This window comes from Citrus clementina, unplaced genomic scaffold (genome assembly GCF_000493195.1).
Source record: "Citrus clementina cultivar Clemenules unplaced genomic scaffold, Citrus_clementina_v1.0 scaffold_111, whole genome shotgun sequence".
NCBI classification, from domain to species: Eukaryota; Viridiplantae; Streptophyta; class Magnoliopsida; order Sapindales; family Rutaceae; genus Citrus; species Citrus x clementina.
In genome coordinates, this window is record NW_006263229.1 from 1 (window position 1) to 25345 (window position 25345).

The following is a 25345-nucleotide window of genomic DNA, read 5'->3' on the forward strand; positions in this document are numbered from 1 at the left end:
ACCTGAAGATAATATCAATTATAGACAATTGTTATTGCAATATATTCAATGCATTATTGCTATCGGTTGTCTGCAATTAATTTTATCTAAATTAAGCTGATATATCTCATTTCAGTGTACTAATAATTAAGTTGAACGTTGATGCAGCTACTGCTATTTCCAGGAACACAGCTTTTCTAGGAGCCATTAGTCGTAATGTGAGAGGGGAGATTAATTATGGCAGTAGCTATCTAAAGTAAAATTTTGGAGATATTGAATTCGTTGAAGCAGAAGCAATGACATTTGGGATCAAAATATGCAAACGGCACGGGTCTAATTCCATTAATTATTGAATCAGATACTCAGAATGTTGTCAATCTTGCTGCATCACTTGAAAGTACTAGAAAAGAGATTCTTTGAGTGATCTCTGATATTTAATTGTTGGGTAGACAACTGGCAATTTCAAATTTGTATTCATTCCTAGAATATGTAACGTGGAAGTTCATAGATTAGCTAAACTTGCAGTTAGCGATCAGAAAGCCGTATTGTTTGGATTGAGAATATTCCTATAGATGTAAAATCTTATCTTTTTTAAAGAATTTTTTACTTTGAAAGTAAAATAATTAAGGGCCATCTCTATCGTTGCGAATTGTAATTCTCATAGACTATGCGGTCCACATTATGAGTTTAAAATGCTTGCATGATTAATCACCCACATGAGCATGCTCCACCAACCTGCCACATCATGTTACCACTTCTTCCAATCTGTGTATATATACACGCACACACACCAGTATGGCCTCCATGCAAATTACAAACGCAGTATCTAATATTGTTTGCCACTGGCCAGAAACATGAATATCAAAGCCTTATTTGTTCTCTCCACAGTGCTCTCATTGCTTCTCTTGGTATGTATCATTTGATCAGTAATAATGTTAGGTTAATCACAAATTCATTATATAAAATATTTTGTACAAAATTGATAACACATAATGTACAGTATCGATGTGATGAGAACACCACACAGCCCGATCATTATTTTGTATTTCTATTCAACCAATACTATTTTATCACATCAGCTTTAAGAGTAGCTTAATTATAGCTAGCTCTAGCATTACTCGTTTTGATTCAAATGATTTTCGAATTTTTATCATTTGCATGGTCAATATATAGTTCCTCTCTCTTTTCTTTTTCCCCCTCCTAATTGTTTTCCTTGTGTGCAGTTTGCCAACATGATAGATGCGAGAAAAGACCTGAGAGATTATTGGAGAATTGTCGTGAAAAATCAAGACATGCCTGGGGAATCAACTCAAGGTCTCATTCCTGAAGATCAAGCCTCGACCGTCTCTAAAACCACAGCCTATTGCCATACACATGAAGATTCTGAGCACACCATGGAGAAGCCTTTTTTCAATAAGAACTTTGAGCTGATGCCTGATGTTTCAATCTATGACAACGGCGTTAAGCTGACGAAACAAAAGGCTTTTGTCAAGGACCTCGAGCTAATGCCTGATGTTTCAATTTATGACAACGGTATTAAACCAAAGGATAAGCAGAGATCCTTCGCCAAGAACTTCGAGCTCATGCCTGATGTTTCAATTTACGACAACGGTATTAAGCCAACCAAACAAAAGGCTTTTGCCAAGCACTTCGAGTTCTTGCCTGATGTTTCAATTTACGACAACGGTATTAAGCCAACCAAACAAAAGTTCTTCGCCAAGGACTTCGAGCTCATGCCTGATGTTTCTATTTATGACAATGGTGTAAAGCTAGCCAAACAAAGGTTCTCCGCCAAGGACTTCGAACTCATGCCTGATGTTTCAATTTATAACAATGGTGTAGAGCTAGCCAAACAGAAGGCATTCGCCAAAGGCTTCGAGCTCATGCCTGATGTTTCAATTTATGACAATGATATTAAACCATCGAAGAAGAGTTCATATGCCAAGGACTTTGAGCTGAAGGCTGATATTTGAATTCATGAACCGACCGAACAAAAATAGGTTATTAGCAGTACGGATCCGCAGCCAGATGCTACAATTTATCACAATTAAATAGATGATTATGCTTGCAATCAGGCGCAGGATGGAGTCTCTTACCATATTTAATGTTCTAGAAGAGTAGCCACATATATGTGACACTGCTTTCCTTGTTTGTGTGTGTTGTCAAAAGCGCTGTTTCTAAAGTAATGTAATAAGTGCTGAAGTAACCCATGCAATAAAATCATGTCATGCGTCTTTAATTTTGTTTTTTTTTTGTTTTCCTCCTCTCTCTTAAACAATCTTATGATAGATTATTTACAAGTTATAATTTATAAAGGGAGAAACTATATTAAAATAATGCTTTATACATAAATATTCTATCCCTTAACCTCGTATAGTTAATTAAGTTTGTATTTTTTTTTATTTACAACGACATGCTTAGATGTTTAAATTGTTTTTTTTGTCTTTTTAAAGGTAAGAGGGTTGGGTCAATCAAAATTAACCTCTCTAAGATTCAAACTTAGGTGGCTAGCTAACTAAAATTACTTGAAACCACTCGGTTGCGTCTCTAGGGGCCTTGGATGTTTAAAAATTGTATTTTGAATTGTTATTCAGATGGAACAATATAATTAACTTTAATTTCAAAGTCAATTTGGCCCTATTTGGTTTTGAGATGCTGTAACTTTTAAACTAATTGTTTGGGGAAAAAAAAGTTATAACCTTAAAATAAAAATTAATAATTTTGACAAAATATCAAAGAAATATTATTTAAATTATTATTACCAGCCAAACAAAAATAGGTTTTTTATTATACAAATGCAAGATCAAATCAACTTAATTTTTGAGTTACAACAACTAGTACTTACTAAACACTTTGATGTCAATACCAAATAGGCCTCTTTTTTCCTCTCCCTCTCTAATTTGTAAGGCTACCCAACCATATTTTATCTAATATTCAATTATTATATTAACTAGTTTTATTTTCTTATGATCACATGATATCTTTTTTTTTTTTCAATAATCTGAATAGATAATGGTTTTAAAGCTCAAAAGTAGATCTGATTCTAAATATTTACAAATTGACCAAAAAAAAAACTAATTCACATTTGCAGAAGAAGGTATGTACTTGAATGCCATGATGGTATATAATTAAATTTAACTATTGTTATATTTTTATTTATTAATCACTAATTATTCACGATGAATTTTATTTGAATAAGTTCATATCATGATAGCATCTTAATTCACAATAATAATTTATTTATAAATAAAAATTAATATTATCCAACTTAAAGTAATGTTTATCATCCTTGCAATAACTTTATTAATAATTATTTTATAAAAAATTAATTTACCAAATTAATCCTAAAAGTAAAATAATAACATAAAAAAATTTTACTATAAAATTTTTTATCCTACTTTTAAGGCTAATTTGATAAAGAATGGAACTACTAGTACTCCTTCAAAATCGTTTTAAGAGCCCTTTTTAAATACACTCAATCAAATAAATGAAAAATTATACCACTTCTAAAAACAACCATCTTTATTCCACAATTGTCCTTCAATCTTATCTCTCATAAAATGATAAAATTACAAAAATAAAAATCTTTTTGTGGATACTATTGCAATAATCATTAGCAATCTTCACAAATTTGATTAACAAGTATTGAATGGTATGTAACTTTAGATTTCTAAATTTTAATTTTTCTTTATGTTTTGCAATAAATATACCTTCTATTTTAATATATGATACCTATTAATTTAATTTTTTTCAAATAACAAAACTCACTTGTTCAAACAAACAATGAGACCAAAAAAAGCAAGGTAAAAAAAAGTGAACAAATAAAAGGTAGAACTACTTGACACGCAAAAACTTTAAAAAAAAATGAAAAAGAAGAGATCTAGTAAAAGAAGCATGAGTAGAAAATAAGCCAGGCAATGAAAGAATCATAGTTTTTCGACAAATTCGATGTCAATGTCCTTTTGGACAAAATTTTTAATGTTATCTATTTGAATAATGATGATGGTTGAGTTTCCACTTTCCATTATGCTCTCGACTGTAAGCTTCTGATGCGTCTTCTAAAATAATTCTAGATATTTTATTTTAAATTTATTTTAATTTGTAAGTTACCCTTTTAATTGCGGTTATCATGTAAACAATTGTTGCCAAATCATAAACAAAATCCTGAGCCGACGATAATGGGACGGTTTTGATCCATGATCCACTTAATCTAAATCTAAATTTATCATATTTGGATCAGTATAAAATGAATTTGGAGTGGGTACATATGAATCTAGATGAGTAAATTCAAAACAAATTTAAAGCAGGTATACAAATCTAACTTAAAATTCGGATCCATAGCCATATCTAACTAGAAATCTTTTAATTTAATTTAATTTTTAAAAGTATTAAACTATCGATGGTTTAATACTTATACCTAGCTTACTGAAATCAATACGACATTTATAAGATACAATATATTATCAATTTTATATTAAATTCAAAGTATTCTTTTTAATTTTATTTAAGATGAATTATGTGTTTTAGTTGATAGTAAGACGTTTTTTCTCAAATATTTTTGTGCTCTTATTATTCTTATCAAGCTTTAAAGTTTAATAAAATAAATTTATTAATATTTTGTAATAACAATAAAATTTTAAAATAAAAATTAATAAATTCAAAATGGATTTGTAGCATATTTGAACCTTTATTTTAAATTTAAATTTAGATATGGAATAAAAATCATAAACCCATAACGAATTTAGAATAAATATAAATCTCAATTTTTATTATTAATCAAGAATTAGAACATAATAAATCCAGCTGATATATGCCCCATTATCATCCCTGTCACTGATGAAAAGATATCGAAAAATAAAAATACAATTTAAAAATTTTAGCAATGATTGATTCTTTCTTGCTATCCTTATGAAATCTTTCTCAATGTCTTTTCTACGAAATCTTTTTCAATGTCTTTTTCGAAAATATCACCCTTCAGCCAATGACTTTGAGCTGAAGGCTGATATTTCAATTCAGGGTTTGGCTACAATGCCGTTGGCATTGTACCCGGCACCATGCCGGTCTCTCAAAAAGAGAGCCCGGCTGTCTTTGGCTGCCATTTGGCAGCCAAAGACTTGGTGCAGCCGGTTAACAAACCGGTTACACCATATTTTTTTAAAAAAATATATTAAAAATACAATTTAAAAATGAAAAAATTAAATAAAATGTCAAAAATAGTTTTTTATAATATAATTATTAGCAAAGGATAAAGAAATTAAATAATATAATAGAAACCCTATAATACAATATAATATAATTAAATAAAATGATAAAAAATAAAGAAATTGAAAATGAAAAAAAATAGTATTTCAAGTTTAACGTCAGTTGTTACATGTCTGAAGTCTCGATTGCATGTTTGACGTAAGATGTTGCATGTGTTGAATAAAGCAAAAATAAAGAATATTCCAGAATATTCTCGTCTGTTTCATGTTTGACGTCGAAGTTGCGAACTTTACGTGATAAGTTGCATATTTTGCGTGAAGTGTTGCAAGTTTCATGTTTAACGTCAGTTGTTGCATATTCGACGGTTGGATTTCATGTTTGACGTAAGATGTTGCATGTGTTGAATAAAGCCAAAATAAAGAATATTCTAAAATATTCTCATCCGTTTCATGTTTGACGTCGAAGTTGAGAACTTTACGTGATAAGTTGCATATTTCGCGTGAAATGTTGCAAGTTTCATGTTTAACGTTAGTTGTTGCATGTCCGACGTCTCGATTGCATGTTTGACGTAAGATGTTGCATGTGTTGAATAAGGCCAAAATAAAGAATATTCTAGAATATTCTCGTCTGTTTCATGTTTGACATCCAAGTTGCGAACTTTACGTGATAAGTCGCATATTTCGCGTGAAGTGTTGCAAGTTTCATTTTTAACATCAGTTGTTGCATATTCAACAGTTGGATTTCATGTTTGACGTAAGATGTTGCATGTGTTGAATAAAGCCAAAATAAAGAATATTCCGGAATATTCTCATCCGTTTTATTTTTGATGTCGAAGTTGCGAACTTTACGTGATAAGTTGCATATTTTGCATAAAGTGTTGCAAGTTTCATGTTTAACGTCAGTTGTTGCATGTCGGACGTAACGGTTGCATGTTTGACGTTAGATGTTGCATGTCTTGAATAAAGCAAAAATCAAGAATATTCCCGAATATTCTCACCTATTTCATGTTTGTCGTCAAAGCTGCGAACTTTACGTGATAAGTTGTATATTTCGCATGAAGTGTTGTAAGTTTCATGTTTAACGTCAGTTGTTGCATGTTTGACGTTAAATGTTGCATGTCTTGAATAAAGCCAAAATAAAGAATATTCCTGAATATTCTCGTCCGTTTCAAGTTTGACGTTGAAGTTGTAAACTTTACGTGATAAATTGCATATTTCACGTGAATTATTGCAAGTTTCATGTTTAACATCAGTTATTACATGTCAAACGTCACATTTGCATGTTTGATGTTAAATGTTGCATGTCTTGAATAAAGCCAAAATAAAAATATTCCTGAATATTCTCGTCTGTTTCATATTTGACGTCGAAGTTGCAAACTTTACGTGATAAGTTGCATATTTCACGTGAAGTGTTGTAAGTTTCATGTTTAACGTCAGTTGTTGCATGTCGGACGTCACGGTTGCATGTTTGACATTAGATGTTGCATATATTGAATAATGCCAAAATAAAGAATATTCCCAAATATTCTCGCCTGTTTCATGTTTGATGTCGAAGTTGCAAACGTTTTACGTGATAAGTTGCATATTTCACGTGAAGTGTTACAAGTTCCATGTTTAACGTTAGTTGTTGCATGTCAGACATCACGGTTGCATGTTTGACGTTAGATGTTGTATGTCCTGAATAAAGCCAAAATAATGAATATTTCCGAATATTTTTTAGAGCAATTCTAGAAATAACGATTAGCCGTTATCAGATAACGGTTGACCGTTATCTTCCAGAATCAAATTAGCAGTTACATTTATTTCTAGAAGATAATGGTGAACCGTCATTAAATAACGGCTCACCGTTATCATCCAGAATCATTTTCGACGATAACGGTGAACCGATTTTGGATAACGGCTAACAGTTATCTTCCAAAATCATTCCGGAGGGATATGGATGTGAATTATGTTCACCCATACTTTGGTCTTGGACGGTTGATATGAATGTGAATATTTGATAATCCATATATTATGTGATCAATTTATTGCTAATATGGATATGAAATATTTTATCTCATATTTGATGTTATTAATTTATTAATTGTAATATGGATGGGAATTATATTAACCCAAAGGCTAAATATGAGTATTCCATAGAATAATAGCAAGTTACATTTTCTATCAAGCATTTGACAAAGATTTAATTTTCTATCAAGCTAATTAATATAAAAAAAATATCAAACACTTCTATTCATAACTAAATACAAAATAATAGTGCATTTCAAAATTCCTTGACAATTCAAATGATAATTTATAAGTAAACTTATTTTTAATATTTTTTTTATTATTAATTAAGTTTAATTAAGCCAATCTATTAAGTTTTAATTTTTTTTATTAACTAAGTTTAATTAAGCCAATCTATTAAGAAACAAATATGAAATTGCTGCCTTAGCGTTAAAATTATTTGGTAATTCAAGTGATTATTGTTTGATACTCCAGTAATAATTTATCAATCTAACTATTATTTGAACCATTTATTTTGTAATTTGTTTAATTTTTCAAGCGAAAACTAACTACGATGACAATTTTATATTACCAAACAACAAAAAGGTTTAGTTCCATTGGTAATTTTTAAATTTTTTGTTCTGCATAAAGGATAAAATTCATTGTTGCGGTTTTCTATGGAAGGAGTCTCTTATAATTGAATTAAGCTCATAAAAAGGAATGCGTATTGATAAAAACTATAGATTATATAACTAAATTGCAAAAGTTAAATTGGGCAAGACAAGTAAGTTTAATAGTATCAAGGAAGCAATCAAAACTAGCAACACATATATGGCATGTGCATTAGTTTAGCATTATTAATATCTAAATTGATAGCAAATACCCAAAATAAGATCACATTTTCTTCGGCTACTCTTCTAGTATTGCAGAAAATTTGTAGAAGATCATGAAAAGGGGGGGGGGGGGAAGAATAGCTTTTGCCAAACTATAAAATGGATACCCTAAAATAAGTGCTTATTTTGACATAAATTGTAAAAACGTACAAATATATCATAGCTGGAATTAAAGAAGCCATAACAAGAATATTTCCCGCAGATAACTCATCTAGGGAAGAGATTGTTTATGATATAAAATTTTAGTGGTAGCAATCAGATTAATAAGCATGAGCATTGACAAAAGCATCAAGTTACAATAAAAACCTAATGCCTAACCGGAGTAGATTCATCTAACACACTAAAATGCCTATAAAATTGTCGAAATCCATCGTTCACATGCAGAGTTGCAGGAAGCTTTAGCATGTCATGTTGGCTATTGAGCTTGGCAACATCAATGGGAGTCTTGCGATCCATGTTCTGCAGAGTTCTGTGGTAACAAACGATAATATAGTAGAAATAATTAATCATATAGCATTTTATAAAATAGAGACGGGAGTTAAAACAATATTGGGTGTTGGCTTACACAGCAGAACCGTTCTTCAACATAGGGGCTACACATTCCTTCTAGTCATAATTAGCTGCATAATGTACGGTAGTACTTGTTCTTATCCACAGCATCCACATTTGCTCCAGCCTCAAGTAGGAGTTGAGCACACTCCACCTAAAGCATTCAAGTGCATTTGATTAACTCCATGTCATAAACTTGGCCAATTTGCCAAGGAAGTTTTCATTAAAAAACTAACTAGAAAGTGGTCCCAAGTATCCCTAGGAGATGAACAATTGATGCCATAAACCATATAAAGTTAGCTCAAACTGTCACTAGAAAGCCACAGTTAGCACAAATACTAGTTTTCCATTAGCTTTATTAGCACTTCCTCAACTAAGTAACCAAAAACACAAAACGTTAAGTAATATTTAATTCTATTCAAATCATACGCCCTACCTTTAAAACTCAAACAAAAAGGAACAAGAAAAATAAGTAAGAATGGGTAAAGCTCAGATTGTTTTACCTCACCATATCCGCAGGCAAAATGCAATGTTGTCCTTCCTTCTAAATCTTCCTCATCCTTATTAGCACTGGCTGCTAGTTTATATTTCATACCCTAATTGAAGAGCAGTAAGAAAAAATTAAACTTTTAGCAAGATACTAGAAAAAAAGTACATTGCATCAAATGTATACACTAAATCAACTTCAATAGTGTTAGCACAACATAAAACTAGAAACAAGAATTTCTGTTAAATAATAGTGACAGAAAAAAATTTACAAATTTTTGTTTTGGTTGATTGAATAAGCAGAACATGTTCTTTTTCCACACCAAGCTGCATTGCATAAAAGAAAAAGAAAAAGAACATTAGAGAATCAGTAAATCCAATATTTTGAAAAGAACTTAGAGATTTGGCCTCCATATACTCTTGAATAGCCTTGCAAGATGCATAAGATTAGTTCACATCCAGTCCCAATTCAGGCACAATATAATAGCTACACCCAATTAAACAAATTAAAAAGCAAAATCACAAAAAATAAAGAATAATGCTAGTGATATACAAAATACCAGTCATTAAATAATAATTTCACCTCTCCTTGATGATAAATATTAAAAACTGATGGATGCCGTTGGGACTCAAATAAGCATCACTCAGAAACAAACAAAAATCTTGAGAACGCAAGTGAGGAAATGCAAAATGATCAAAGATAATAGAAAAAAATGAGGACTTACTAGTTAGCATCAAAACACTAGGTCCTTTACATGACGAGAACAGAGGAGTTACCTCGAGCCACACTGCTCTTCCTGCAACTCATCCGCGCTGCTCTTCATGTCCTAGAATGACTCCAAACATAAACCTCAACTCTTTTTTTGGTTTTATTCCAGGATACGCCACTGCATATATTTTTAAAGATTGCTCTGCAACCCCAAAATAATTAACTCAAAATTCACAACCAAAAAAAAAAAAAAGCCCGACCCAGAACAATAGGTAAGTTCTTACCAAATTATTGAGCGCCCATCTTTAGTATTCCTAGCAAAGAGTGTAGAGCTCAAAACAAGCAAACAACACCTAAAACCAAAGAAGAAAAAATTAGGGTACCCATAGAAAAATAACACTTAAAAACCAAACCTCAAAAAATCAACCAAAAAAAAAAAATTAACTTGTTTTGAGGGTTTTCAATGGCAACTTAGGGCAGCTCACGGGGCAATGATTCCGGCCAACACCAGGACGACGACAGTAAAGGCTAAAGAACTAATGGTGTAGACAACAGTGCAACGAAGGTAACGGTGGACGGTTGGAAAAGAAGCAGCGGACACGATACTGGCTCTGCCTCTCTCTATCTCTCATGTACAAACCAAATACCTGGATAGATGGATCTGATTGGTTGATTAGTGTGAGAGAGATGGTGGATTTGATCTTAGATGATGAGTGAAAAAATTGGGATGAGAGAAACTATGAATTTGAAAGAGAGATGAGATTTTAGGGATTTCTTTTCTGAGAGAGCAAAGAAATCGGATTGACGTGAGAGAAAATTGTGGGATTTTCTTTTGAGGGAACCGGTTTACCAAGTAACCCATTTATTTCTATTTTTAATATAAATTTAATCTCAACCGTTGGATTCAATTAGATTGAATCCAATGGTTTTTTTCCAATTCTGGCATGGTGCCGGGGCTTTAATGCCCGGCATTGTAACATAAGCCTTGTTTTTGTATGTTGTCAAAGGCTCAATTTTAAAAGTAATATTGTAATAAGAGCCCATTTAGAAGTGTGGTGAGGTAGCTGGGTTATCAAAATCCAACTATTAAGATGTTTGGTAACATTTATAGTTGGGTTTTGACAACTTAGTAAATTTTTTTTTCTCAACTTCTATTCCACAGTTATAGCTTTTACTCCACAGCAACTGTAGCTTAAAAGGTACAGCACCTCACTTTCAAACACACCTTATAAGTGTTGAAGTGTCCCATGCAAAAATTTACATAAGTACTGCAATGTCTGCAGGAGGGTCTTCCAACTTCATGGACTGGCCCAATTAAGGCCTGGGAGGGGCTTAAGGCCCCCCTAGCCTTAAAATTTTTTTAAATTAAGCCCATAAAACCCCTTCTAATTATTAAGTCCAATACTAATATAATAAATAATTTGGGCTTTTCTCAACAAAAAAAAGTATTTTGAGCTTTTAAATTAAATCCATTTAAATAATAAAACTTTTTGAATTTAATCAAATTCTAATTTAAAACTAACTTACAAAACTCATTGTTTCATATTAATAATAAAAAAATTAAAGAAATAAAAAATACCAAAATCATGAAACTATGAAACACCAAATCACAAAGACTGGCCACCGCCACTGCCGAATGTTTCCATTCCTGCTCCTAGTCTGCCACCAACTCGTTGTTATCAGTCACCGCTATCGCTGAGCCTTTCATGAGTTTCGTCCTTACTAGATCAGTCATAGATTGAAACAGGTATTGTGCTTGAATGGTGTTTTGAAGTTTGACTAATGATTTTGGCTGAATGAATGTTCTGCATCTCTCTAACTTCGTTCATTAATTCTTATTCTGATAGCTATATACAAAACTCCAAAAGTAAAAGTTCATTTGTCAAAAGTGAGCAATTCTTTAATATTAAAATTGAAAGGGAAAGTGGTGGGATAGTAGGTGCTCTATGAAATGGTGAAAGTGGTGTATAATTTATTATATAAAAGCAATCATTTTGTTAATGCAAATAAATGAGCAATTAAAAAAATAAAATTTGCAATCATGTATCTTTCCCGTGAGCCCCATTAAGTGTATTGTAAAATAATATTTTTGTAATATCGAATTTGTATTAAATTCATTATTATTGTTCCGTTGTTGTAGTTATTTTGTTAGGATTTAGCCTTATTGTGAAATTTAATCTAGTAATAGTTTTATTTGATTTGAAACAAATATGGAAAAAATTTTAAAAAAGAAACCACAGCTCCCATCTCCTCTAGAGGGAACTAGTGATGGTTCATATGAAGTTAATTTAAAAAATTTGCTTGATGACCGTGGCTTACGACCTTGTATTGATAGTTATAATTGTAATATTCGAGACCAAGTTCGAAGAACATACTTACAAAGGGGTCCTTTTCAACCTAAGGGCACAATTTTAAATTTGAGAAATTTAGAAATCAACAATGATGATTTGTTTCGGATTGGTTCAAAGAATTTGGTTCTTGGCTGGAATATAATACAAAAGAAGAGTCTGCATATTGTCTTTTTTGTTATCTTTTCAAAGAAGATAATGGTGATCAAGCGGGTAGTGATACTTTTACTAGGAAAGAATTTAAAACTTGGAAAAAGAAAGAAAAATTAAATATTCATGAAGGAGGTGTCAATAGTGGCCATAACCGAATTAGGCAGAAATGTGAAAGGTTGATGAATCAGAAACAACATATTGTAACATTTTTTGCAAGACAATCTGAGAAAACTCAAAGTGAATATAAAACTCGCTTGAATGCTAATGTTGATTGTATTCGATTTCTCTTAAATCAAGGGGTAGCATTTCGTGGGCATGATGAGTTTGATGGTTCAAGCAACAGAGGAAATTTTCTTGAGCTTTTACGCTTCTTTGTTGATCATAATGAAGATATTAATGTTGTTACTTTCAGAAACACTCCTCTAAATCTGCAAATGACATCTCCAAAGATCCAAAAAGACATTGTAAGTTGTTCTGCAACTGAAACTACTAATGTTATTATTAGAGAAATGGATTTCTGTTCTAATTGATGAGTCTCATGATATATCTACAAAAGAGCAAATGACTATTGTATTACATTATGTGGATAAGAATTGATATGTGGTTGAACATTTTGTAGGCATTGAACATGTTTCTAGCACTACAGCTGCCTCACTTAAAGAGTCTCTTAATAATATATTTTCAAGGTTTGGATTGAGTTTGTCAATGTTACATAGGCAAGGTTATGATGGGGCAAGTAATATGCAGGGTGAGTTTAATGGTTTAAAAACGCTCATTTTAGAGGAGAATGAATCTGCTTATTATGTTCACTGTTTTGCTCATCAACTTCAGTTGACTCTTATTTTTTAGGCAAAAAAGCATGAAGAAATTAATTCTTTATTCAATTTAATTTCAATGCTAGTTAATGTTGTTGGAGTGTCAGTTAAACGTCGTGACATTCTACATGAGAAACATGCTCTTGCAGTTATTGAAGCATTAGGTAAAAGCAAGATTTCAAGTGGACAAGGTTTGAATCAGGAGATTACTTTAAAGCATCTTATTGATACACGTTGGTCTTCTCATTATGGTACGTTAATGAGCATAATTTCTATGTTTCCATCTGTGGTTGATGTGCTTGAGATAATTGAAGTCAAAGGAAATTATGAGCAAAGATTTCAAGCTAAAACACTATTGAAGTTAATGCAATCATTTGATTTCATATTTTGTTTATTCTTGATGAAAAATATTCTTGATATGCAAATGAGTTGTTACGAGCACTACAAAGGAAAGATCAATATATTTTGAATGTTGTAAAATTGGTTGAAGTTTATAAGCATAACCTTCAGAAGTTGAGAGATAATGGATGGGATTCTTTATTTGGTCAAGATTCTACTTTCTATAGCAAGCATGATATCGATGTTTTAGACATGAATGATTTATTTTTAATTCCAGGGTGATCACGTCGTATAGCTCAAGAGATCACAAATTTCCACCGATATTGAGTTGAGTTATTTTATGTTGTCTTAGACATGCAACTTCAAGAGCTAAATAATCGTTTCAATGAGTCAAATACTGAGTTGCTTATTTGTTTGGCTTGTCTATGTCCAAATGATTTGTTTGCAGTTTTTGACAAGGAAAAATTACTGCGACTTGCTCAATTTTATCCTAAAGATTTTTCTGCAATAGATCTTATCACACTTGAGATGCAACTTGATGTATACATTATGGATTTACAATCTAGTGCAGAATTTTTAGAATTGAAAGGGATTGGTGAACTTGCAAGGACAATGGTTAAGACTAAAAAGGACCAGGTGTATCCGTTAGTTTATCAATTGGTTACATTGGATTTAATTCTACCTGTAGCTACTGCCACTGTAGAGAGAGTATTTTCAGCCATGAATTTTGTGAAGAATCAACTTCAAAACCGGATGGGTGATCAATGGCTTAATGATAACTTAGTTGTGTACATAGAAAAAGATGTATTTGCTTGTATTAACTAGAACCTATTATTCGACGTTTTCAAAATATGAAAACACGTCGAGAACAATTGAAGAAGTTTTAAAAATGATTATGTCAATGAAATTGAATATTTTACTTATTATTTTTTCAGTTGGCTTTTATTATCTTGTCGATTTTTTTTATCAATTTATATTAAGCCCCTTCTGAATTTATTTCCTGGGTCCGCCACTACTTCTGACTAAATAAGATCGTTTTTCAAAGAGAGTGCTAATTTTGCTAACTGATAAGAAATTATATTACAATTTTTAATTTCTGAAATGATCCATTCAATCTCCTTTCTACTTGATAAAACGCCCGTAATTAGATGGACAAGATTTACTGAATCAAATTCCACAATCAAAGGAGATAAGCATGAATCTATCGCCGGCTTAATGCCTTCGAGGATAGCTTTAGCCTTTGCAAACTCAATGTCACTAGGAAAAGATTTCTTGTGGCTGGGCCAGCTATAAAATCTCCCTTGAAATTTTCTATTATTGCACCCAAACCTATAATTCCATTGGAGATATCAATCGCTGCATCAACATTCAAGTTATACCAATGATTATCCGATGGAATCCAACTAACACCCTTCTTGGTTGGAGGGACTAGAAACTCTTGAATTAGAGAGCCTTGAGCAGCAATGTACGACTTCAAAACAGGTTCAGCCTTGCAAAGAACATTCTTTGGGTCCATCTTTTGATTCTGATAGAGCGCTATGTTCCTAGAATGCCAAATAGACCATGTAATCATCACAAAAGATGAGTATTCCTTTTTTGACAGCAAAGATTCCAAATTCTTTACAAAGAGCAAAATCCATACGAGGGCTATTCGTTACATAAGCAGCCAAAGTTGACAACTACCACACCTTCCTCGCAAACTTATAGCCAACTAACACATGAAAGGTACCTCAATAGCACTAAAACATCGATGACAATTTGGAGAATCCACTACCTTTCGTTTCAAACGATTATTTGATGTAGAGAGTATATTATGTAGAGCTCTCCAGAAAAAAAAAGATCTTGACTTTAGATGAAATGGATAAAAGCCAAGCGGGTACCCCAATTAGCATAGATAAATGAACTTGAGGGGGAATTAGGATAAGTAAGGCCTTGTTTGGGATTGAAATTGATTGGTTGAAACTCAATAAGTTGCTTATTTTATAATTTTTGATAAAAATAATATTTGGTAAATTTTGTAAAAGCAACTTATTTCATAATTTTCTTCATTTCGTCGACAACTTTTAAAAGCAGGTAGAGGGTTGGTTTTCATAAGCAGCTTATTTACTACGTCTTTTTAAAATTTATTGTGAATTTATTGTGAATGTAATACATATTACTTTTTATTTTATTTAGATTATATAAAAGTATAATTTTTTATCATTTTTTATGTAATAGATTAGGAAGTTCTTCAGATTTTTCTTAATTGAGTTTTTTTAAATAATTTTACATATTTAAGAAAAAAGTATGTCTAAATAATTTATTAAACATAAAATTAAAAAAATTAAAACGTATATCCATTTTGGTCATTATATAATACAACAACACTTTCGTAATAAGATTTACCAAACTCATATACTCTACTTTTCAAATTCACAATAATCACAACAGCACAGTTTACCAATATGAGTAATGCATGTAAATTAAGATCATCTCGTAATCTAAGCTCTATTAATTAAATTTTTAAAAATCTTGTGTTACATATTTTTAGTATAGTGTATAATTTATTGTTATGTCTTTATTTATTAATTCCCAATTACCTGCTATGTATCTTACTCAAAGATGTTTTGATTATGAGAGAATTTTAATTCAAATACATATGAAAAAAAAGAAAGAAAGAAATCTGAGACCATACTAATAAGAGATTTCGTTTCATGTGATTTTAAGATAAAAATTATGATTGATATGCAAACTTGGTTGCGTTTAGTATTGTTCTTTAAATGATGTTTTTTGTATTTGTTTTATAATATAGATATGATTAATATTTGATGAATTTAAAATTTTGTTTGCTATATAGTATATAGTATGAATTTGACCACTAAATACTGAATAATTATATTTATATACAAAATATAAAAAAATAAATGAAAGAGAGAGGCAACAGAGCATAATACAGAGCCGGACCCACAACTTCATAAAACTATGTCATAAAAGCAGTGGTAGTTCCTATGAACAAAGTGAAGAATAAAGATTTTATGTTGTCTAATTATCTTCGTTAACATTGTAAATAGATACGGTTTGCTTTCATAATAATAAAAATGTCACTGTTACTGAGGCTTTACCAAACACTTTTTTTTTCTATTCTTATAAAATAGAAAATGAGTGATGAAAAATAATCCCAAACAGCCCAAAATTTTTTCCATTTTTACCCCTTTGGTCATAGCCTATCAGCCTCTCCAATTAGTTGAAATCCTGATGATTTAAGTGTTTAGTCTGTTTTTTAATGAGACGTATTTCGTTCAAACTTTTACCTTCAATCAATGGGATTGAAGAAAGCCGGAAAAAAAACTAAACAAATAAAAGGTAGAATAGTTGACAGACAAAATTTTATAAACATTTTGAAACAACCAACATTAAAAAGAACTTAAAAAAAAAAAAAGAGAAGAGATCTAGTGCAAGAAACATGAGTTTAATAAGCTAGAAAATGAAAAATCTTACTTAGCTTTTCAACAAGATCCTTTTCAATGTCCTTTTCGACAAAAAGAGAGATTTTAACTATTTCCTAGTTATAACAAAAGAGAGATTTTAACTAACCTGTTATGGAGGGATGAGATAACGATCAAGTTGGCATGATCTGTAGAGATAACGACGAGTTTGGAATAATCATGTGGTGATAATATTATGATATTCTGCCTTTTGATCAACTGAGCACGCTCGCTCTCACAACACAACTCTCTTCATAAGAATTGGCCAACATGGATTGTCACTTTTCATGTTATGATATCATATTACCTTGAATGGCATATTAATTTGATTTGAAGAAATGAAACGAGAGTAGAGGAAAAAAGGAGAAGGAAAAGAAATAAGAAGAAAAATGATGAATTCCATATCAAACCAAATAATGAAATTGAGATCGATTCTCTTTTTTTTCGCATTTTTCTCTAATAAAAATACATCATATTAATGACCAAGTATTGATATTTAATGCTCTCAGTTTCTCTCTTTATCTCCCACTTTTCTCATTTTAATTTGGAAAGTCTAAAATACCTACCAAAATAACTTAAAGTTTTAAATTTTACCCTTTCTTTTTTCTCTCCTCTCTCTCATTCTCCCGACTTTCCTTCATCTTCACTTTGTTTAAAAATTGAAGGTTAGTACACTTTCCTTCATTTTTTGATTTTTCTGTATCGATGAGAGCAATAATTCACATCATCAAACAAAACCTTTTCTACCCAAATCATGATTATAAATAAAAGTGACAATAGCAAAATCATGATATGGAATCTTGATCATATCTCATGATCCCTCTTCAGCTTCTATGTTAACCAAAGAGAAAAAAATACAAATGATAAAAGAATAAATTTTAAATGCTGTCCTTTTTTGGGGGGGGGGGATAAAAAAGAGTTTGAGATCAAGATGAAAGTGTTGCATAAATAATAATAATTATAATAATTAAAGAAACGGCTTGCATCTCCACTGATTGCTGAGAAGAGAAGTGGTTTATGCCGGCCGGTTCCAAGAAGACAAGTGGTGGGTGTCAGTGCATGTTAGTAATTATTGGGGACTAGAACTGATTGTCAAGAGTAATGGTGTGTTTGGGATTGAGGTTGGACAGCTGTAACTTTTACGTTATAGTACTAAAGTATTTGATAAACACTAATTATTGTAGCTTGAAAAATATGTTAATATGATTTTTTTCTTATATAATAAAAAATTTATTATATCTTTAATAATTTTATCAAAATTATTATTTAAAATTTATATTTACTATATATTATTAATTTTTGTTTCATATTTACAGTTTTTTTTCCACATCAGTTGTAGCTTAAAAGCTGCAGCACCTCAATCCCAAACAGGACTTGAATCTTGTTCAACAAGCAACAGATTCAGCGCCGATGAAAGAAGAACAAATATTTATTTTATTTTATTTTTAATGAAGTCAATTCTGAATATAATTATAATTAGTAAAATGGGAGATAACGAGATAAATTGAGAGGTTAAATATTTTTCACTCTTAATGATAAAAATAACCACATCGAAGTGCACTGTTAAATAAATAAGTGCCATCACTATTTATGCAATTTACATGATATTATAATTAATCTTGCATATGATTATTTATTAATCACAAATATGTAACATGTGCTAGCACATACTATTTTCAGAGCGATAATTAGAAACATGAATCTCAAAGCTTTCTTTGTTCTCTCCGCAGTGCTCTCTTTGCTTCTCTTGGTATATATGCATCTCTTTTTAAGGAAAATTTAACATAAAGGATACCTAATTAAGTTAGTTTTGATGAGATTCTCTTTATCATTTGTTTGATCTAATTTTTTTTTTTCCTCTTGTTCAGTTTGCTAACAGAACAGAGGCCAGAAAAGATCAGGGAGAATATTGGAGAGGCTTCGTCAAAGATAGCGACGTGCCAGAATCAATTCAAATTCATGCTCGCCAGGATCCTGTCTCAACTGCCTCTAATGCCAAAGCCCACTGCAAAGAACCTGAAGATTTAGAGCACAAGAGAGAAAAGACTTATGTCAAGGATTCTGACGCAACGATTGATATCTTAGTTTATCACAATGACATTAAACCAACAGAACAGAAGTTATTTGGCAACCACTTCGAGTCAAGCCCGGATGCTACAATTTACCACAATGACATTAAACCAACAGAACAGAAGTTATTTACCAACCACTTCGAGTCAAGCCCGGATGCTACAATTTACCACAATGATATTAAACCAACAGAACAGAAGTTATTTGCCAACCACTTCGTGTCAAGCCCGGATGCTACAATTTACCACAACGATATTAAACCAATTGAAATGATTAAATCTTTTGTTAGCAAATTCTTGTCAAACCGTGATGCTACAATTTATCATGAGTAACCAGACTCTGCTTTCAATCGTGTGGAGAGAGCCCGTTATCATCAGTAATATTTGTGCGTACGTGTGATGCTCTCTTTCTATGAATAAGTTATGAGGAGTGCGGTTGTTTAATGCTCTAAGGCACAAGCTTTGTAAGAAATAAGTGTGTTTTTATTTTAAAATAGAATAAAAATTTGTGCCCAGTTAATTAATTACCCCCTTTCAAGTATTTTTTTGTCTAAAGCTTTCCACAAAATCTTTTCATAAGGAAAGGGCCTTGCTACTTGATTCAGTTTTCTCCATATCAACACTATTAGTGTAATAATAATACAAAAAATCATTAATCTCAGTAATTGATGAACAATATTCTTTGCTATTATATTGAGAATTGATTCCTAATATGAGAAAATAAATTAACAATTAAAAAATAATAAAAGATCGTGAACTACTTAGATTTATGGCCCTCTTACATATCGATGGCACTTTACATAATTAGAAGCCTTTTTATTAATTTTAACAGACACAATTCAATCAACTTTCGTGACATACTGATAATTGATGCAAAATTCTATTTGGGGGAAAAATAAATAAAAGAAAGCACTCCTATTTTAGCTCTTAAATCTTAATTTTTCAAATTTTAGAAGGATTAATGATCAACATTATTCAGCCTATTTTATTTAATTTATAATTATGGAAATCCTAAAGCTTGTGGAATATACTAAATACCACATTTTCCCCAATCATAACCGTCTAAATTCCTGAAACATTTCATTTCTTAAATTTCAACGGTACAGATTAATTCTCTTACGAGAACTCAGCGAATTATCCTGGATCGCCGCTACTAAAATACATAAGAGTTGAATCTATAGTATTGCGGGGGACAAATTTATTTCTTCCACGACGCATTAAAATTCTGCGTCCAATAACATTCGGTTCCTAAAGCTTATCCAAATCGCAAATAGGAACATGGTTTGCAATAATTTTTCTAACAGATCCTGCCATCAAATTCGTTGAAAACAATTTTTCTAACTGGTTTAATTTTCATTAAATAATTTTAAGTAAATTAAATAAGATAAAAAATTTAAAAAGTTATTATTTTATAATAAAAAAGATAGATCATTTATACGTAATAAAAAAAAGTACGGATTCAAAACTTAATGTAATATAGTCTAGACAACAAAATATATTTTATGTATTTTTTAACAAATTGCTTTTAGTATAAGTAAACAAGGCGGTTGTCTAAACATTAATATTTTTGAAAGATCTCAATTTTTAGTATTTTCTTAATAATTCTCTAATTAATAAAGATATTTTTTTAACTTATGTATTGTAGAAAAGCTTATTAGACATTTTTATAATTAACAACTATACTACAATTAAGAATTTTTTTTTATAAAAAAAATCAATATTTGGTAGCCTTATTAATGAAGAGAAATTATTAATAATATTATTTAACCATTAATTCATTCATTATTAGTTTTCTCAAGAAAAAAAAAAGTTAAATTCTTTACCTTTTCATTTTCCTAAAAAAACTTGATTATTTAACATTGAAATCTTTGACTTTTAGTTAGGGGTGGGCAAAATCGGATTCGGGTCGGGTTCGGGTCAACTCGATCGGGTTTCGGGTTATTCGGGTTGGGCAAACATTGATCCGAATGCATCCCTAACTTACAACTCGATCTGATTCGATCCGATATATATTCGGATCGGGTCAAAAATCAAGTTGAATTCAGGTAGAATCAGTTCGGATTAAAAATGAATCATATTGAGTTCGGGTCAAATTAAGTCAATTCGGGTCGATGAAAACGGGTCAATTCAAAACATATATAACAATACACCATGAAAGCTTCAAAATTCAAAACACATAAGGGAAAAACTCGGGTCGGGTTGGAGGCTTGAGCCTTGGAGCAGCAGATCGGCAGCCACGGCAGTAGATCATGGATGGGTTTTCGGCAACAGATCGGTGGACACGCAGCAGCAGATTGTGAGGAAGGAGAGATGACCGGACGCAGCATGACGGCAACAGATCGCGGAAGCAGCAGTAGATGGCTGGACGCAACACACCAGCAGCATGACAGCAGCACGGCAACAGCAGATCGTGGACGCAGCAGCAGATGGCCAAACTCGCAACACGGCAGCAGTAGATCGCGGGAGAGAGAGAATGTTTTCTTGCTTCTTGAGGGTGGGTTGGGTGTTGTATTTTTTTTTTTTTTTTTACTAAAGAGGAAGAGAAGGTGCTCAGGATAATTAACAATGGATTAGAGAATTTTTCCTCATGTTTATCTCATATTAACGAGATTAATTTCACTCATCATCATCGCAACTTGTCTTCTGAAAAAAATCACATTAAGAAAACAAAAAAAAAAAAAAGAAATTTTGAGAAAGAGCAAATACGCAGACGGCTGAATTGGGATTTGTGTTTTGTTGTGAGTCTTGTGTTTGTGTAACTCTGTGAATATGTGATTTTGTGTGTGACTGTGTGGTGTGCGTGTGTTTAGCCACTTAGGTTTTTTTTTTTAAAAGCAACCCGATCGGGTTTTCGAATCGGATCCGTTTTACCCGATCCGATCACAACCTGATCGAGTTTGTAAGATTTCATCCGATCGGGTTCTATTCACAACTCGATCCGATCCAATTCGAACCCAAAATTTTTTAGGTCGGGTCGGATCTGGTGGTGTCGGGTATTTTGCCCACCCCTACTTTTAGTATTCCTTTAGTTTCTATTAGAACCTTATAATATAAAAAATCAATAGATAAAAAAATTTGTTGCTCCTTTCTTTACGAAGAAAATTATTATACTTATTAGTTAATTTAAAAAAGAAAAAATCAGTTTCTTGAAGTATGAAGTCCATATCTATTATCTGATAATCAATTCATGATCTCAACTTTCTAACTATGTTCTGCCATTCTAAATATTCTATTTGAAAATAATATTGTTCTTAGTTATTTGCTTGTTTGGTTTTTTAAGAGTTTTGATGGAAGTAAACAAAAAAATCTTTTTGACTACTATTTTAGGTTTTTTTTAAAAAGATTTTTTAAGATATTTTTTTATTACTATTAAAATTTAAGAATTAAAGATATAATGAATTTTTGAGTCTTTTTATATTTCTTTGAGTATTGAAATTACAAAATAAAATATGGCCTTACAAAAAAAAAATTCGCCTAAGACCCCATATACTCTAATGCCGACTCTCGGTGAAATTATTGATTTTATTAATAATAATATGATGTATACTAACCAATGTACAAAACAGTAGTGGGTGACATAAATTAGAATTGCATTGCAAAAACAAGAGGTTTGAGTGAAAAAGAATTTACAAACTCACATTACAATGTTATATAGTTGCCATATGTCTCACATTTTCAAATGAACAAAATATAATAAATACAGTATAATCTTTATAACTGAATATTCAATAGATTAATAATCTCTACTATGTAATAATTTTTTATGGTCATGACTTAGGCCAATAGGTTAAATTAATAATTGCAATAAATTAATAAGATGATATTTTTTTATGAAAACCCTTATATAACTATGTGGCTCCATTCATATCAAAATTAATAATTTTTTAAAATTATAAGTATAATTGACAATAATTTTTTATTTATTAAAATATGAGTCCATTATTATCTTTGTCCCTTATTACTTCTTTTCATTGAAATATAAATTTAGTTGAATCTCGTATCTAATTTTTCTTATTACATCTAAAAGTTTTGGGATTGAATTCTTGAATTATAATAAAAAAATTATGAAGTGCTTTCTTACACATAACTGGCTCCAAAGCAATTGTATCATTCTCAACTTTATCATCGACATGATTTGAAGTGATGTCAGCAGTGGTTTAATTCCTTCTAAACTTAAAATTTCTCAACTTACATCATTCTTTATTATGGTAATCCAAGAGATAATTAAGTAGATAAATACAATGCAGTTATTGTTTTGGTTTATCTAATTCTATTTAGTGGATTAATTCATATTCAATAAATTAGATTAGTAAAATATAACGAAATTTTAGTTAATTAATGTATGCTTCTTGAACTATAAATGCACTCTAGAAATTAATAAATTATTAATTTATTATTTAAATAATAATTCTTTTAATTAATAAAATTTATGTAGTCCCAAATGTTATTAATTCATAGAAGTTATATGTAATATGTGTCAACTATATAATATCATAGTTTGTAAACAAAACATAACTCTTTTGTTAATTGAATACTAACGTAATGCTATAGGAATAACATATGTGACCAATTTGCATAAATGTATACTCTCTGTATCTTATTACAAATTCTTTATAAATCAGTGACTCAGATGTTATTATCTAAACTCGTGGAAGCATTACTTTTGTCCCTGCCAATATCATTCAGATTAATAGTTGTTGTGCGTTCAGATTCACCAGGAATGCATACGCAAAACATAGACTGAACCCAAGAGCTTCGAAACTCGAAACTGAACCAAATCATTCTAATGGAAGAGAAACGCCGGGAAGCCGGAGCGCAACCGGCGGCTACGAGCTCGGCCGCAGCTGGAGCCGAGTCAGCGGCATCCGAGCCGGCTTCGTCTCGGCGCCGAGCCGGAGCGCACAAAAGGAAAGCCTCGGCGCTCTCAGCGACTAACGCTTCATCCACGCCGTCGAAACGCATGACTCGCGAGAAGAATTTAGTTGCTCACACTCCGATCTACAACCATAACGGGCCGTTGACGAGGGCTCGCCAGGGCCCCACCACTCTGGCTGCCGCCGCGGCGTTTGGTGGAGCTCCGGGTTCGGCTGGCGGGAAGCTGGAGGCGGCGCGTGATGACTCGACGTTTGAGGCGATTGAGGAGCTAAACAAAGCGAGTGAAGAGTGGGCAGCATTGGAGGCGAAAATAGAAGCGGATTTTGAGGCGATTAGATCTCGTGATAGTAATGTTCATGTTGTGCCTACACATTGTGGTGAGTTTTTCTTTCTTCTTTTTTTAAACCAAAAAAAAGATTTTTTCTTTTTAATAAATCCTTATCTTTGTGTGTGTTGAACTAAATTTGATTTTTTTTTTTTTTTTTGGGTTTTCTTGCTGACATGTATTCATAGGAGTAATGGAAGTTGAAAATTACAAGTTTTTTGCCGGTATACTTTCGTTTGGTAACTTACCTTACATAAATTTATTGCTTTTTAGAAATTTAGAAATATGAGGTTTCTATTTAAGAGCTCCTGCTGTGCAAATTAAGACTTCTGATTTTGTAAGGAAGCTTTTATTTTTTTCTTTGGTTGCTTGGAGAATATGTGAGGAGAAGAATCAAGTGGAAATTGCAGACGTGCGATGCTTCTGTAGTTCAATTAGGCTAAATTTGTTGTGCATTGAGTTCGTGTTAGTACTTTATTGGAGTTTAGTTTTAGTTTATTTCTTCCTGTTGTAATTGCTGTTATGGAAATCATTTCTTTGGTATATTTAATAAGGATGTGGATTTATGTTCGGATTGCTGGGAAGAAAGGGTGAAGGAAAGGAAAGAAGTTGAAGTTTTGAATTTTGTTATTTTGTCAACTTAGTTAGATTTATTTTATTTTATAAGTACATGTGGGGAAAGGAACAAAGTTGAACTTTTAATTTTTTGTTATTTTGTGAACTTAGTTAGGTGTCTATATATATATATATATATGCGCGTGTGTGGGGGGAAAGAAACAGAGTTGAAATTTGATTTTTTTTTTTAACTTTATCAACTTAGTGAGGTTAATTTGTATGTGTAGTGTAGGGAGGTTGGATCAGAAATCTTAAAATTTCTGTTGTCTTGGTTCCTCACTTGAAGTAGATTGTTTTGTGGCTAGTTAAATTTTGTAGGGAGGATATCTCTATTTTTTTCCCCCTTCCCTTTCATGAAACCCAAATTTTATCTGTTTTCATTCCATTTCTGAAGGTAGGAAAAGAAAATTCCATTTCTGAAACCCAAATTTTTACTGTTTTCATTCCATTTCTGAAGATAGGAAAAGAAAATTCCAATAGATTGGATTAATGGCTCTTGAGTTGATTTATCAAAGTGAGGATATGGCCAAATAAAAATG

The 25345-nt window shown here is 31.5% G+C and overlaps 5 protein-coding genes and 1 non-coding gene across 8 annotated transcripts; 4 read left to right on the forward strand and 2 right to left on the reverse strand.

The window, feature by feature from the left end:
* Positions 1–775: 775 nt before the first annotated feature.
* LOC18053626 (organ-specific protein S2) lies at positions 776–2225 on the forward strand. Its single transcript, XM_006449951.2, has 2 exons — positions 776–887; positions 1203–2225. Exons 1-2 carry the CDS (start codon positions 834–836, stop codon positions 1950–1952), a joined length of 804 nt encoding a protein of 267 aa, XP_006450014.1. The 5' UTR covers positions 776–833; the 3' UTR covers positions 1953–2225.
* Positions 2226–8553: 6328 nt separating this feature from the next.
* Positions 8554–10174, reverse strand: LOC112101539 (ankyrin repeat domain-containing protein 2B-like). Of its 3 annotated transcripts, XM_024192197.1 has the most exons (5): positions 10088–10174; positions 9872–9981; positions 9367–9421; positions 9112–9204; positions 8554–8762 (listed from the first exon to the last, which is right to left on the reverse strand). In XM_024192197.1, the coding sequence occupies exons 2-5, from the start codon at positions 9916–9918 to the stop codon at positions 8676–8678; spliced, it is 282 nt and encodes a 93-aa protein (XP_024047965.1). In that variant the 5' UTR covers positions 9919–9981; positions 10088–10174; the 3' UTR covers positions 8554–8675. The 3 variants fall into 3 exon arrangements, 2 of the variants coding, with proteins under 2 accessions (XP_024047965.1, XP_024047964.1); XM_024192196.1 differs by lacking the exon at positions 10088–10174 and having other exon boundaries at positions 9872–10000; XR_002907551.1 differs by lacking the exons at positions 9367–9421; positions 10088–10174 and having other exon boundaries at positions 8557–8762; positions 9872–10000.
* Positions 10175–12483: 2309 nt separating this feature from the next.
* Positions 12484–14283, forward strand: LOC18053625. Its single transcript, XM_024192195.1, has 4 exons — positions 12484–12823; positions 12924–13052; positions 13206–13370; positions 13907–14283. The coding sequence occupies exons 1-4, from the start codon at positions 12484–12486 to the stop codon at positions 14281–14283; spliced, it is 1011 nt and encodes a 336-aa protein (XP_024047963.1).
* A 4329-nt stretch (positions 14284–18612) lies between these two features.
* On the forward strand, positions 18613–19457 carry LOC112101540 (organ-specific protein P4-like). The gene is made up of 2 exons (XM_024192198.1): positions 18613–18672; positions 18791–19457. Exons 1-2 carry the CDS (start codon positions 18619–18621, stop codon positions 19322–19324), a joined length of 588 nt encoding a protein of 195 aa, XP_024047966.1. The 5' UTR covers positions 18613–18618; the 3' UTR covers positions 19325–19457.
* Positions 19458–21539: 2082 nt separating this feature from the next.
* Positions 21540–21625, reverse strand: LOC112101542. Its single transcript, XR_002907552.1, has one exon. It is a non-coding gene; the product is annotated as a small nucleolar RNA U30 (small nucleolar RNA).
* Positions 21626–23635: 2010 nt separating this feature from the next.
* On the forward strand, positions 23636–24430 carry LOC112101541 (SWI/SNF complex subunit SWI3D-like; the record flags this gene model as incomplete). Its single annotated transcript, XM_024192199.1, has 2 exons — positions 23636–24243; positions 24380–24430. Coding segments are annotated over exons 1-2 (517 nt in total), but the record flags the coding sequence as incomplete, so codon positions are not given.
* Between the last annotated feature and the right edge of the window lie 915 nt (positions 24431–25345).